Here is a 15473-nt window from a genome sequence, read left to right as displayed (position 1 = left end):
AGCTGTGACAATCTCCAAGTTAATCTGCTCCTTTACCCTTTTCCTTATCAAAACCTCAAAAGAACTACCAGTTTTCATTTTCATTTAGGAAGGCTGACTACGACATAAAGGGAATCAGCTATGACACTGTACTATGCTGGATACCATATCATAATGAAGTTAAACTCTACAGACCCCCTATTAATAAGGAAGTATTGTCACCTTTATTGCAGAAAACTGAGGAGATGTTACAAATGAGAGCAGTCCAAGTCTCAGATTTCAGGCAACATGGAGCTGGGATTTGAACCTATGACTTCCTGACTCCAGAGTCAATTTTCTTTTTACTCAACAATTAATGTTTGTTTACAGGGTTCATATCCAATGGGCCCCCACGTGAAGTAAATTAAAATTCATTTCTCTTGTTAAATAAAAGTTGGTTTACAATTCTTTATGGCATCAAATCCCAAGTAATTCATGCATAAAAGTACTGTCAAATTGCTCTTTCCTTGGTTCTTACTATTTGACAATATTTTCCTCTCTTTTCGGGAAAACATGCTGGCCAATTCTCCTCATACTACTCAGTTATCTCTATTGCCAAACCTGTAAACAAGCCATTGTTTCCTCTCCATCAAACCTTCCAAAATTTTGCTCTAAATTGAACTTCACAAAGTTTTTTCTTTCTTTCCTTTTTTTTAAAAAAGATTTAATTATTTATGCATACTGAACTGGGATACAGGCCAGAGCTGCTGGGGAGCAGGAGAGAGGATTCACCAGAGACAGAGTGGGGAGCAGAACAGGCAGAAAGACAAAGTGCACTGCTGAGGGGAGCAGCCAGTGAGACAGGAGAGGTCTGCTGCACCATATGGGTCACCTCCCTGGCCAGGGATCAAATTCACACTTAAGTGGCTGTGGCCAGCTTTGCAGTAATGCACTTTAACCCGTTGCACCACAAAGGAGAGACCTTCATGAAGTCTTCTTTTTATTTTTCTTTTTTTAAAGACTTATTTAGACATACAGGACTGGGATACAGGCCAGAGGAGCAGGGGTGGTGAGAGGCTTCACCAGGCAGATCAGGCAGATCAACGAAGTTTACTGCTGAGGGGAGCAGCAGGTGAGTCAGGAGAGGTCAGCTATACCATGTGAATCACCTCCAGGGCTGGGGTTCAAACTCACACTAAAGCAGCTGCAGCTAGCTTGCAGTGCTATGTCCTAACTCGCTGCACCACCAGGGAAGGCCACAAAATCTTTTCTAATAGCCCCTGCCAAACTCCAATTATCCCAAACATGTACCCTTGTAAATCAAGTTATATAAAATGGCCACCGCCAGGAAAGGAAAAAAAAAAACTTAAGGAGTAGGCCCTCCCAGGTGGCGCAGCGGGTCAAAGCACAGCACTGAGAATCTAAAGCCACTTCCACATGAGTTCGATTCCCGCCTGCCCCGGAGGTGACCACATGGCATGGCAGACCTCTCCTGACCCGCCCGCTGCTCCCCTCAGCAGTGTACTTCGTCGATCTGCCTGTTCTGCTCCCCACTCTGTCTCTGGTGAAGCCTCTCACCGCCCCTGAGCCTCTGGCCTGTACCCCAGTTCTGTATGCACAAATAAAAATAAATCTTTATAAAAAAAAAAAACTTAAGGAATAAAGGTACCCTCAGAGGATAAGTGAAATGGGAAATGGCATCACAGAATACTGAGACACTATCAAGTACAGCATCCTCCTTTTCCAGGAGGACAGTTCATAAAACCCAACTGTGGGTTCCTATAAACTGGTCATTCACGGGCAATTGTGACCTATTTGCTATCTACAAATCACAGCAGAACATTCTTTGACTACCTATGGAGTATAGCTCATATTGTGAGGCAGGCCTGAAGACACTGAGCCACTGTTAACCTGATTACATGACTATCTCCATGGCGATCCATGATGATCTTGAGATAACTCTGCCTGTGATATCATCATACTCTGCTGACTCAACTAGGAAACCCCTACCCATACTCTTCCTTACCATTCCAAACCCATACCTGAAAATTAGATCCCCTGAAAATCAGAACTGCTACCATCTTCCCCTTAGCCTAAGTCAGGGTACTCAAAAATAATAGTCATGCTACTGGACTTAGCTATTCTGTTAGCCCTTCAAAACTACAGAAAATGTGAATTTATAGCTGATTTATTTCCTATTGTGAACTGTGCTTTGCTTTTGCTTATCCCATCTTCCTCAAATGATAACAGTATCTCTGAAGGTAAGGCCTGCATCTTTTATTTTTCTGGGTCACTTCTTGTGTACATGGTGCAGCTAATTCTCTTTATATAAGAAACATTCACATCCATTAACTGGCCCTGTAGAAATTAAGCTCAAGTATTTACCAAGTTTTATCTGTGTTTCTCAGCAGACTGAACTCAAATAAATAGATGAGCAATCTCATATGAAAGTTTCAAGTAAGAGGTAGTGCAGCATATTGGAAAGAATGAATTATTGCCCAGCACTTTTAGGTTCCAGGCCATTGAACTGAGTTCTTCAAGATCAAAAAAATGGGTTTTATTAACTTTGTAATACATAGTCACAATTTATAGCATAGAATAGGTGCCCAATTAATGTGTAATGAACTGAGCTGTTGAATTATTCAAAGTCTGACACTAACTATAGAATTTCTTATAATTTTTTTATTAAAATCCTCTAAGGTAGGGGCCCTCCCTGATGGCCTAGGGGTTAAGTCTCAGGATTATTACTGCTACACCGAGTCAATCCCCAGCCAGGAAGCTGACCCATGCGGCGCCAGATCCTCCTATCTCGCCTTCTGCTACCCTCAGCAGTGTATATCAGTAGACCCACCTCTTCAGCTCCCCACTCTTTCTCTAGTGAATCCTGTCACCCCCCATACACACCTCTGGCCTGTACCCCAGTTCCTGTATGCATAATAAATAAAAATAATTTTTAAAAAAGATTATTTGTGCATATAGAACTGGGGTATAGGCCAGAGATGCAAAGGTGGTGAGAGGATTCAGCAGAGACAGTGGGGAGCAGAACAGGCCGACTGATGAAGTACACTGCTGGGGGGAGTAGCGGGAGGGCCAGGAGAGGTCTGCCTCGCCATGTGGTCACCTCTGGGGCCAGTGGGGATCTAACTCATACTGAAGTGGCTTTAGCTTTTTAGTGCTGTGCTTTAACCCGCTGCGCCACCAGGGAGGGCCAAATATAAATCTCTTAAAAAAATAAAATCCTCTAAGACTCAAGTTTTTCTTATCTATGAGAAGATTAAAAACATAATCACCAAGGCCTCTTCTAGCTTTGACATTCTGATTCTATAATTACCACACCTATACTAGAGAGCATTAAGTGTACAGTGTCTGCGTACTGGTGGTGAGCGATTAACAGAAGCTGAACCAATAAATATACTAGTTCAGGCCTTCCCTAGTGGTGCAAAGTTAAAACCCAGCAATATGAAGCTATCAGCCAGGGCCTCCCTGGTGACCCAACAGGTTAAAGCATAGCACTGTGAAGCTATTGTAGTCATTGCAGAACAAGTTCAATCCCCAGTCAGGCAGCTGACCCACATGGTGCAGCAGACCTCGCCTGTCTTGCCAGCTGCTCCCCTCAACAGTGTATTTCAACATATCGGCCTGTTCTGTTCCACACACTGTTTCTGGTGAATCCTCTCACACACACCCCCACTCCCTGCACCTCTGAACTGCCACCCAGTTCTTATATACAAAATAAAATTTTTAAAAAACAGTAACAAATGCATTAGTTCATTTACATATGATAATATATAAACTTAATCCTTCTTAAACTGCCAATTCCTTGAAAGACAAGACTGAGTTTAAGTAATCCCTGGCACTGAGCTGATAGGGAGGGAAGCAGAGAAAAGGCAGAGAACAGGTACAACTGCAGAAATCATGCATAGAAACAAAGGAGTACACAACAAGAAAATGCACTAGAAAGTTCTACAAAGACAACAAAAAAAATTACCTGAGTGGCAAAGGGGCTGCAAACTCCCCATTGTCTGCTGGTATCTTCTGCTTTCATCTTCTGCTACTTCATTGATGTCTGAATAGTCCACAGCATCTTCTGTACTTCTGATCCATCCTATAAATAAAATGGGGAGAGGGGTGGGAGTTCATCTCAACAAATAGCAAGTAACTCTGGCTCCCGTTGATAATCCCCACTGAAAAGTACAGATACATTAAGTGGCTAACCTCCTCCTCCAGTCTACGCCCCATAACCCACACTTCACCTTCATCGTTTACCAAGGCACCATCAGTCAATTCTTCATTTGCCGTGAGTTCAGTGATCAGGCTGCCCAGACCCAAAGCCCCCAAGCCTGCCAAGTGCTTCTTACACTCCTGAAAAAGGGATAACATCAGAATTGAAGACAACAAAACCTAAGCCTCCCACACCATAAGGCTTATTTCCCTGGTCCACAATAAAGCTGTAAGCCCATACGAAAGATGTGCTAAGAGGATCACATTCCAGAACTTTAAACCTTCCACTAAAATCCATACAGATCAAGCCTTTATTAAGACAAGTTCAATTTCATCACCTTAAAGTGATACGAAAGATTAATCAAAGAGCACCACCAGGACTCGGTAGTCTATACATAAAGGTTAAAGCAACTGAGGGCATTCAGATTAGAGAGGCTACTTTTTTGCCATCTTGTGTGTGGGAGTGTGTTTTGCAGGGAAAGAAAATGGTCAATATTTTCTCCTTCTGAAAATGAGTATCATTTTCCTACCTAAAGTAACAAAGGTGTATCAATTGGGCAGGTGGGAAAAATTCATGAATGTCAGTGAAGAACTAGGAAACCTAGTTAAACTCTTTGGGATCTGAAGATGGTTTAAACATTCACTGTGCCAAAAACTGGGGCTTGAACCACCTGATTTGCTACAGGTTCTGTCCAGCCCCCTGGCTCTAAAGCCACCTTAAGTTGCGATGTCAGATCAAAGTTTCAAGATCCTCCAAGTTTCCCACAGCAACGGCTTGGAAACAATTCACTAGGTTGAACTGCTCTTCTGCCCACTGCCTGGTCACGACGAACTTAACGCCAAAACCACCACCACCCCCGGGCCTCCGAACCGCTAAGGCTTCCGCAGAGGTCTCCTTTTTCCCCACAGGCGCCCAAAACTCAGCCTCCTCACTACGTTACTGCACAAGATCGCTTCCATTTCCCTCCTAACTGCGCCCTCTCGCAGAGGGAGGACCACATCACCCTCTATTCCCCTCAGCTCAACACCTAGTCCTCCCTTCCTCAGTCTTCTTTCCCTGGCCGTAACACCCCGCCCTACCCCACGCCCACTCCCTCACATCGTCCAAGACGCTTTCCCCCTCCAGTTGCCCCGCTCCATTTATGTTGCCGAAAAGGAAACCGGCTAAAGAAAATGGGCCGCCTCCAGCCGAATCTTCGTCGCTGTCCGTGTCTGACATGATGGCGGCTGCAGTGCGGGGAGAATATCCCAGCCTGGTCCCATCGACCGGAAGTATGTACATAAGTCGCCCTGAAGTGCCTAACAGGGCTACCTGACGCTGCCAGCTTCTACCGGAAGCGGAATTAACAAAGAGTAACCGGAAGGGCCGTTCGTCCTACAAGAAAGGAGAAGTGGTGTCCCTACTTTACTAACGGATTTTGATTCGACCGTACACGATCAGGAGTCTGGATAAGTGGAAAGTCATTGGTCAATTAAAATGTTCGGTCCGCCCCCTTCCCCTGGAGTACGCGCTCATCTTGAGGGGGCTAATGGAGCTTTACTCCAATTACAAAGAGCTGTCTGGGTCACGTGGTCTACCTTGCAGTACCACGCAGAGCACCCGGAAAATTAGAACCGGTTCTTCCAGTCTGTGCTATTTTTCGCTTTGTAACAGGGTGGTCCCTAGGAAAAAGGGAAGTTCCAGGTTCCCTGCCCCACCCAGAAGGAGGGTGGAGCTAAGCAGAGAAAAAGGAGAGAAGAGAGAATGAAGCAGGATGGAGAGCCAGGAGACTTGAGAAAGCCACATGGGCAGCAAGCATGTGATGAAGAAACGTGCTTGTTTCCTGACCCTGGACTGTTTAAGGCAGATGTGGGTGAGATACCTGTAGGGAGGTGACTGTGGCAGTGTTTATATTGATTTTGCTGTTTTGCTCTCAGATTTTGCTCTCAGACCCTTTTCCATGGGTCCCGGCCAGGTGTTTTAGTTTAGTGGCGGGCTTTCAGGCCTTGCTTTGGGCCAATCCCTTTTGAGTTGACTTTTGCCCACAAGGGGATGGGTAACTTCAGGTGTTTGACTTAGAAGTTCTATTCTTTGTGTTCCGTATTGTATATTCATTGTATTCATTTCATTAAAGTTTTATATGTTTTGTCTTGTTGCGGCGGATGGCAGAACCCACTTAGAGCAGGCAGGTTTTGGGGCTTCAGGGGTGTCCCTCTCCCCCTGTCCTATAACAGCTTCACTCTTCTATCCCAAAGAGAAATCAACGTTCGGTGCCTTGGGCCAAAAGTACCTTTGCAAGTTAGTTGTTTTGAATTGATAATTCCCATAGAAATCAACTCCCTCCTCCGTTTTGGAAATAAATTTACAGCCTACCCCCACACCTAGAGTCAGTTGTTAACGTTTTGTCAGATGGGTTTTTTCTTGAATTGCTTGAAAATGGGCTGCAGGTACGTGATTCTTCACCCCTAAAAGTAGACTTGTTGGCAACCATAGCGCCATGGTTACATCTTCAAAAGTTAATGTTAATGTAATATAATTTAAAGCAGTCAGTATTTAAAGTTCCCCAATTGCCCTGTAATTGGAGAGTTTAAATTTAAATTCCAGCCACTTAAGGTTTATCTCTCCGTAGTCTCTTAATCCAGAAATCTTTTTCTGTTTTGCATGATACTAATTTTGGGAAAATCCAGGCAAATTGTCTCAAATATTCTGGATTTATCTAAATGTTCAAAATTGGTTCACTTGCCATCAGAAGGCACAATGTGGGTTGTCCCAAAATTGGTGATACTAAATTTGATCATTTCCAAAAAATGGTTCCATGTCTCCTTGAGTAGGTACATTTTTTTCTTTTGTAATTAGTAAGTAAACTATGGGGTCATACAGACACACAAGAGTTGTGACCATGGCGGGAAGAAAAAAGAATGAACCCTCAAACCACTCAACAATGAGCAATGCAAAAGTTTTATTGAAGAAACAGGCCGCCAGCTCTTCCCTGCAGCCAGCAGGCCTGAGAAAATTTATGCAAAAGGACAGATTAAGAGCAGAGTTGCTCCTTGCAAGGGAGTCTGGAAGGAGGGTTGACCTTAAGTGAAGACCCTATCAGGGCTTTTTTAGCAGTGCTCTGGCTTTGGGTCTAGGGTGTATAAGTCATGCAGTTTCTGATTGGTGGCCTGGGACATTGGGCCTAATTTGCTTTTGATACTGCCTCTTGACTTTCCTCCCATTTTATAATGTTCAGATATTTCCCTCCTGTTATGTCTCCCCCAGGGCTCCCTCTCCACCTATAAAGGTCTAACTCTAAAAGTACTTTGAGATTATGTATGTGTATATTCTGTTACTCCATCACACTTACACTCAATTGTTTTAGTATTCATTGATGATCCTTGCCAGAATCAATTATATTAGGAGACTTTTGCACTAAAACAGGTGATTTTTCTCATTTTTAAATTCCTCCTACATGCTTTAATCTGACTTAGTAAAGAATTTTCCCTTTCTCACACTTATATCTATTACAATCTAGAGCCATCATTATATTTTTTGATATTCAAATAGGTCTTTGAGCAATAACTTGCTTTTTTGGTATAAAATGTTCCAGGCTTGCGCCTCCCTGGTGGCACAAGGGTAAAGTGCAGGACTATGAAGCTGTCCCCAGCCACTGCAGCAAGTTTGATCCCCAGACAAGGAGGTGACCCACATGGCACAGTAGACCTCTCCTGTCTCGCCTGCTGCTCCCCTCAGCAGTGTATTTTAGTCAATCTGCCTGTTCTGCTCCACACTCTCTCTGGTCCTTTCACATCCCTGCATCTCTGGACTGTACCCCAGTTCTTCTATGTACAAATAAATAAATTAATTTAAAAAAATGTTCAGGCTTACTCTATACATTCCCTGTCCTAGACCTACTATCAGCCATTTCTCTAAAGAGCCCTGGTTCCCCGAAATGGAGAATGATGTTTAGGGCCCTCCCTGATGGTGCAGCAGGTTAAAGCGCAGCACTGCAAGCAAGCCACAGCTGCTTCAGTGCAAGTTCGATCCCTGGCCCTGGAAGTGATCAACATGGCGCAGCAGACCTCTCTTGTCTTGCCCGCTGGGCACAGCGTACTTCATCAGTCTGCCAGTTTTGCTTCCCATTCTGTGTCTGGTGAATCCTCTCACCACCCCTGTGCCTCTGGCCTGTACCCCCCAGTTCTGTATGAATAAATAAATAAATCTTTTTTTTTTTTTAAATAAGGAACAGGAACATCATGGGCCCTTCCTGGTGGTGCAACAGGTTAAAGCACAGCACTGCACAGCCGCTTCAGTGAACCACATCGTGCAGCAGACCTCTCTTATCTGCCCTGTGCTCCCCTCAGCAGTGTACTTCATCAATCTGCCTGTTCTGCTCCCTACTGTCTCTGGTGAATCATCTCGCCACCCCTGTACCTCTGGCCTGTACTCCCAGTTCTGTATGCATAACTAAATTAAAAAACAAAACAAAAACAGGAGCATCATCTCTTTCAATGAAGAGAACTAAAAACAAGTGAGTTTATACTAACCAATTCAAATCCAACACTACAAGCTTCTCCTTCACCATTCCCCATTTCATATTTCTATTTTATGCTTTAAAAAAAAGATTTATTTATGTATCCAGAACAGGGGTACAGACCAGAAGTGCAGGGGCAGTGAGAGGGATTCACCAGAGACAGTGGGGTGCAGAACAGGCAGGTCAACGAAATACACTGCTGACAGGAGCAGCCAGCAGGCAAGATGGGGGAGGTCTGCCACGCCATGTGGATCATCTCTGGGGTGGGGATCAAACTCATGTAGAAGTGGCTTTAGCTTCTTAGTGCTGTGCTTTAACCGCTAGACCACCAGGGAGGTCCCTCTTATTTTATGCTTTTTTAAAAGATTTATGTTTATGCATATAAAAACTGGAGTACAGGCCAGAGGTGGGGGTTGGGGGGTTGAGAATATTCACCAGAGAGTCTTTTGTAATACATCCTACTGAGGATATACCATGTACTGTGTTTAAAAAATTACTTGAATCATTATCTTCCTCTGGAGTTGTGTTTAACTTTACAATTTGCTTTTATCATCCATGTTTTATATGATTTTATTTTCAAAATACATAAACCATCACATAATTAAAAGCCATCTTATATAGAAAGCTATTCCAGAGAAGTCTTGGTCCCATGCCTGTGCCCTGTAAGCAACCATTTTCATCAATTTCCGGTTTATCCTCCCATTTTTTTTTTACAAAAATGAGCATGAGTATATATTTCATTTCCCATTTCCTTTTTTCTTTTAGATTTATTTACGCATAAAAGAACTGGGATACACGCCAGAGGTTTGGGGAGTGGTGGTGAGAGGATGCAACATAGACAGAGTAGGGAACAGAACAGGCAGATTGACTGAAATACACTAATAAGCAGCAGGTGGGTCAGGAGAGATCTGATGTGCCATGTGAGACACCTCCCTGGCTGGGGATCAAACTTACTGCAATGGCTGCAGATAGCTTCATAGTGCTGTGCTTTAACCCATTTGCCACCAGGGAGGGCCCTAGAATGTTTTTTTTTTATTTTTTTTTAAATTTATTTATTTGTACATACAGAATTGGGGTACAGGCCAGAGAACTCAGGGGTGGTGAGAAGCTTCACCAGAGACAGAGTGGGTAGCAGAACAGGCAGATCGACGAAGTACACTGCTGAGGGGAGCAGCGGGTGGGTCAGGAGAGGTCTGCCGCACCATGTGGTCACCTCCAGGGCAGGAGGGAATCGAATTCATGTGGAAGTGGCTTTAGCTTCTCAGTGCAGTGCTTTAACCTGCTGCGCCACCAGGGAGGGCCTAGAATGTTTTTTTAATGTACTTTGTCCTGCCTCCCAAAGAAAAGGAACTTCAGATACTATATTAAAAGGTTGGGTCCTTCCTGGTGGCACAGTGGGTTAAAGCACACCACTATGAAAGCTAGCCACACCTGCTTCAACTTCCATCCCTGGCCAGGGAGGTGATCCACATGGCACAGCAGACCTCTCCTGTGTAACTTGCTTGCTCCCCTCAGCAGTGTACTTCATCAATCTGCCTGTTCTGCTCCCTATTCTGTCTCCAGTGAATCCTCTCACCGCCCTTGGCATCTCTGGCCTGTACCCTGGTTCTGTATGCATAAATAACTAAATCTTTAAAAGGTGCCATTTCTGACTCAAAATGTGGGCTTGGTAAAAGTTTAACATATGACCCAGCAATTTCTTTCAGGTACATAGCCAAATTTAAAACATATCTACATAAACTTGTATACAAAGATGTACAACTACATTATTCATAATAGCAAAAATATGGAAATAATTCAGATGTCCCTCAATTGATGGATAAATGTATGTCTGTACAGATGAGTATTATTCAGCAACAAAATGAAATGAAGTGCCCTTATGTGCTACAAAATGGATGAACCTTGAAAATATGCTAAATGAAAGAGAGTTCCAAATAATCATATATTGTTTGATGACATATGAAATGTTCAGAAAAGACTAAGGGATGAAAGACTGAAGTTGTGGCTTGGGGGGGAGGGGTGGGAACAGTGCTTAACTGTAAGAGGGACCTCTTTAGGGTTATCTGTAACTGGACTGTGGTGATGGTTGCAATACTCAGGACTAAAAGTCATTAAATTGTGAGCTTGAAATGGATGCTCTTCCTTAATAATGCAGTGCACCAACTCTCCATACAATCACAGGCCAGGATGAGTCCACTTCCATAACAGGAAGGCTATTTTCCTGAGATAACTGGAGGAGGAAAAGGACATTAAGTGATGTCTTATCTTTACAATACCAACTCATACAATAGGAGAGGCTTGGTAATTGGCTGAATATAATGTATCAGTGAGAAAAAATAACTATAGGGAACTAGCTAGTCTGTCATTAGTGAAAGCCAGGAAATTATGCTAAATCCTTGAACAGGCGGGGGGAGCAGGAACTAGAGAATTGGTGTCAGCAGAGCACACAGTATCCTAACCTGATTGTCCAATATAGAAAAATAAGTGAAGTTATGTGTAACTATAGGGTACAATATAATTGCAGTTATTTTAGCCTTTGCAAGTTGAAAAGTACTAGAAAGCACTCAAAACAAAAGGGAGGGTGGGAATTGCTTTGATCTTAAGAAAGCAGCAGACCTGGTAAAATCTAAAAAGTTTATTATCATTCGTGATGAATAACTATAAGGTGATATCAGCATGTTGGTCTTCATACAAATCCTTTTAAGTACAAAAACCAAGATGTCAGTGTCTGCTTAGGACCACTGAATCAGTCCAATACAAAACCACTTTCACAGACTTGGGGATCATACCTCCATTTATTAGAAGACACAAATTTGCCCCCCAAAACTCCAGGCTTTCTTTTGAAAACTTCCCAGACAAAGGGTAAGCAGGAGGCACTATTAAACTAAAACTAATTAAAAAGATTTCAGTAGCTTAAAAAGTTCCCAGAGACACAGGAGACCACCAGTTTGTGGCCCCTTTCAACCAAAAAGCCCTATAGCATTCCAGGTAGCATCAACGGAACATACTGAGACTAAATAACAGCCTCATTTGGCTACCTGAGGAAAACTCAGTGACTCTACAAGGGCAGCGGGCACACATGCTCACAAGCCAATTGATTCCTGTGGTCACCATACTACCATTAACAGCAGTTCAACTTTCCAAAGTGCTACTGGGCTTTAGTTGAAGAGGACCACCATCTTCCAGTTAACACACTTGTGCATATAAAATCCCTGCCACTCCACCCCCCAACACACACACAGGAGGCCCTGGGTCATACACTGGAAAAATACAGTACAATATGTTGAAACTGAGATGAAAGGTAAATCTTAAACAATACCATTCATTCAGGACCCTCCACAGCTCTAGACAAGAGGGTAGAAAAATACTATATGAAATACTATGACGTGAAAGGTACAATGGTGAAGGAAAAACCAACCAAAAAAAAAAAAAAACCTAATCTAAGGCGAATAGAAGGTGAGTTTCCTTAACCTTCCCCTTCTTTTTTTTAATATTCATTATGTATACAGAACTGGGGTACAGGCCAGAGGCACAGGGGCAGTGAGAGAATTCACCAGATACAGAGTGATGAGCAGAACAGGCAGACAAACAAAGTACCCAGCTGAGGGGAGCAGTGGGTAGGTCAAGAGACATCTGCTGAGCCATGAGGGTCACCTCCAGGGCTGGGGGATCCAACTCTCACCAGAGCAGCAGCAGCTAGCTTACAGTGCTGCACCCCAACCCGCTGGCCACCAGGAAGGGCCAACCTTCCCTTCTTGCTACTGATACCATGTATGATACCTACATGACTCCAGGTTCCACTTTTTCAAGATAAGGGTTGCCAGATTTAGCAGATAAAAATATAGGATGAATTTCAGGAAAAAAAAGCAAATAAGTTTCAGTGTAAGTGTGTACCAAATATTGCATTGTACACACTTTTACTAAAAAAGTTATTTGTAAGGGATGACTTTTATCTGGCAACCCTATTCAGGAGGTTCAGTTAGCCTAGCAAGTCAAAGAGCAACAGGGCTATCAAAGTCACTTCATCCACGGGGCTGGGGGTGTGGTGGGATTTGATCCTTTTGGCCCATTTCCCAATCTCTTAAAAATTGCTATTTTGGAAGGGTGAGGGCATGTGCATGGTAGAGCTGCCAAATGCTATCTGCCAAGCAGAGAAGTTGCCTTCCATATCAAATGAAGGTCAAAAATACAATTAGTGGGAATAAGGAGAAGCAGGTCACTGACATATGGTGTCAGGCTCTTACTGCCCAAGTATGCAGAGCCACTCCAGCAAAATCCCTACAGGATCCAAAATACTCCTCTCTAGGAGCAACTAAAAGACTTCAAAGGGCACACAGGGCTGAACACAGGAAAAAAAATCACATGGGAGGGAGGGACAGGAAGATAGCAATGAAATCAGCAGGGAAGTCTCAAAGAGGAATTACAGAATTCCATGACAATAGCTAGTAGGACATCTTGCTTGTTTTATTTATCTCCAATGCCCTTCCCTGAAGCAGGAGGCAGAGAAATAAAGGGCCCCACAGAAGCTTCAGAGACAGAGCATTTTGAAGGGATTGAAGTTCCACATCACTGGGCCCATTGTGCTATCAGAACCTAATAGCAGATCTGATATCAGATTATACATCCAGTGCTGCACGATAACTAAATACCAACCCCATTCCCAAAGCTGAGGAACTGGCCACAAATCTGTAACTGATCAGTATTTATCTCAAAGGCATGAAGAGGGAAACAACAGAAAGACCAGAATTGTGTGAACCTTTTTTCCCCATAGGTTCCTCCATGGGGAATTCCTGGTTCCAGCTAACCTAGCATCTCTGAAACTTTTCCCAGGGATGTTAGTAGGTGTTGCATGGGAACACTCAGTGAAATAAACATGGGAAACATTGCTTATAAGAAATTGTAAATTCCTACAGTAGAGGAACCTGTTTATATTTAAATCACCAGTTCCTTTCAAGGAACATTTATTACCATATCACAGAGCTTTAGGAAATACTGCTTAACTATTTTGGGGAAAATGTCTCACCTCAAGAATGGAGAAAAATTTGTCAACATTTGGAGCACCTAGAAATCACACATAAAATGGCTTCCAAAATTCAGTGTATCACAAAGTTTAAGACAATTTTTGAAAACTGGAAAAACTTGTCTTTCTGTGAAGCATTTGCTCTCTGCTAAATATGACAAAAAATGTTGAAATCAGATTTATAAGCAGACAAGCAAACGCCAATAAAGAACAACACTAGTCTGCACTGCTTAGTCATGGCCTGGCCAGGACAGAAAAAGAACAGCACTTGGTGGTATCTCCTCTTAATGTTTTGATAGGAGACACACACACACGCACACACTCACACGCACCCACCCTCAAACTTATTCCAAAAGGTTCAGACCAAAATTCAGGGTAGCCACATGCAAACTAGCCTGTCTTCATTTCTCCAAATGCCAAAGTCCAGGGTTTCCAGAAGAAAAGATAAATGGCTCACATTGGTGTTGTTAAATGCTATCAAAGAAATTGTCACTTATTCTCCTTAGGTGAAGTCCCCAAGCAGCATCTCAAAAGCTATAAGAGGACACATTTCTTGGTGTTCTTCTTTGTAGCAGGGTAAAGCACAGCCCGGACAGCTTCCAAAAATACCTCATGTACCCCATCCTGCATCAGAGCAGAACATTCCAGATACTTCACAGCCCCCACCTGTTTGGCCAGGGAAGTGCCTTGCTGAGGAGTTGTGGGCACTAGGCTCTGTTCCTTCAATTTCTTCACTGTCTCAAGATCACTCCGAAGATCTCTCTTGGTGCCGACCAGCAGAACAGGTACATTAGGGCAATGATGGGAGACCTCTGGGTGCCACTTATGCCTCACATTGGCATATGAAGATGGGTTGCCAATAGAAAAACAAATGACAAAGATATTGGTCTGGGGGTAGGAGAGCGTACGCAGTCGGTCATACTCCTCTTGGCCAGCTGTGTCCCACAGATTCAGGCTGACAATCTGGCCATCCACAGATGTCTGGGCGCTGTAGTTATCGAAGACAGTGGGGATATACTCCTCAGGAAAGGCATTTGTCGTGTAACTGATGAGGAGGCAGGTCTTACCTACAGCCCCATCTCCTACCACCACACATTTGATTGTCTGCATTCTTCCCTTGGGGTCCTGTGTAGAAGAGAGAATGTTTGCAGATGCTTGGTTAGGGAGCGTAAGCTTTGTAAACACTACTCTCTGAGGAGAAAAAAAAAGGAACTAAGACTCCCAAATTCCATCCCCTTCACACCATAGAAGAATCAGCTGGCAAAGGTTGTAGAAGATTTCTTACCATGAGTCCATGGACTGCTAAAGCATAGGCTTCACTAGGTCCTCAAAGCCCCCTCTGAAGTTGTGTGTAATGTGATCTGTGTGTGCACAAGTTAATTTGTCTATCAGACACTCAAAAAAAGGTGGTGCCGCCAAAATGATTTTAAAGTGATCACATACAGGTATTTGTTACACTCTTGTCACAAGATCTGCAGATACCTCATCAAAGTTGCTAAAATATAGCAGATAAATAATAAATGGTAACTAATTTACAACATGTTACAGAGAGAGGGTTCCCAAGGTTGAAACAAAAGAAACACAACTCTCACTTTGAGTCTGTGGCTACAGACAAAGCATAGGGACCTCCACTCTTCAAAAGCAGTGATATTGACAAGAGGGAAGAAACAAATAACCTACAAAGGGAAACCAATCCGGATGACATCAGACTTCTCTGAAGAAACACTACGGGCAAGAAGAGAGTGGAGGGACATTCTCAACAAACTCCATAGCATTAC

General features: G+C 43.3%; 2 protein-coding genes across 11 annotated transcripts in view; both read right to left on the bottom strand.

Moving 5' to 3' along the window:
• Nucleotides 1-5512, bottom strand: part of TAF1 (TAF1 RNA polymerase II, TATA box binding protein (TBP)-associated factor, 250kDa) — a 92345-nt gene extending 86833 nt beyond the window's left edge. For 7 of the 10 annotated variants that reach the window (XM_012733933.1, XM_012733941.1, XM_012733934.1 and 4 more), the window contains exons 1-3: nt 5279-5424; nt 4212-4320; nt 3947-4063 (exon numbers count right to left, since the gene is read on the bottom strand). In XM_012733933.1, the coding sequence (XP_012589387.1) occupies nt 3947-4063; nt 4212-4320; nt 5279-5398 (346 nt within the window). In that variant the 5' untranslated portion in view covers nt 5399-5424. Of the gene's footprint in view, nt 1-3946; nt 4064-4211; nt 4321-5278 lie in introns of all 10 variants that reach the window. The other 3 variants (XM_012733937.1, XM_012733938.1, XM_004694480.2) reach the window with 2 other exon arrangements.
• Nucleotides 5513-12383: 6871 nt separating this feature from the next.
• The window catches only part of LOC101628968 (rho-related GTP-binding protein RhoG-like), a 15224-nt gene continuing 12134 nt past the window's right edge, over nt 12384-15473 (bottom strand). Inside the window, exon 2 of the mRNA XM_012733911.1 lies at nt 12384-14820. Within this exon, the coding sequence (XP_012589365.1) occupies nt 14230-14805 (576 nt within the window). The 5' untranslated portion in view covers nt 14806-14820 and the 3' untranslated portion in view covers nt 12384-14229. The remainder of the gene's footprint in view (nt 14821-15473) is intronic.

The sequence above is a fragment of the Condylura cristata genome, unplaced genomic scaffold (assembly GCF_000260355.1).
Source record: "Condylura cristata isolate star-nosed mole 26May11 unplaced genomic scaffold, ConCri1.0 scaffold00043, whole genome shotgun sequence".
Lineage (NCBI taxonomy): Eukaryota > Metazoa > Chordata > Mammalia > Eulipotyphla > Talpidae > Condylura > Condylura cristata.
Note: the sequence above shows the minus strand (reverse complement) of the source record. Positions and strands in the feature narration are given on the sequence as shown.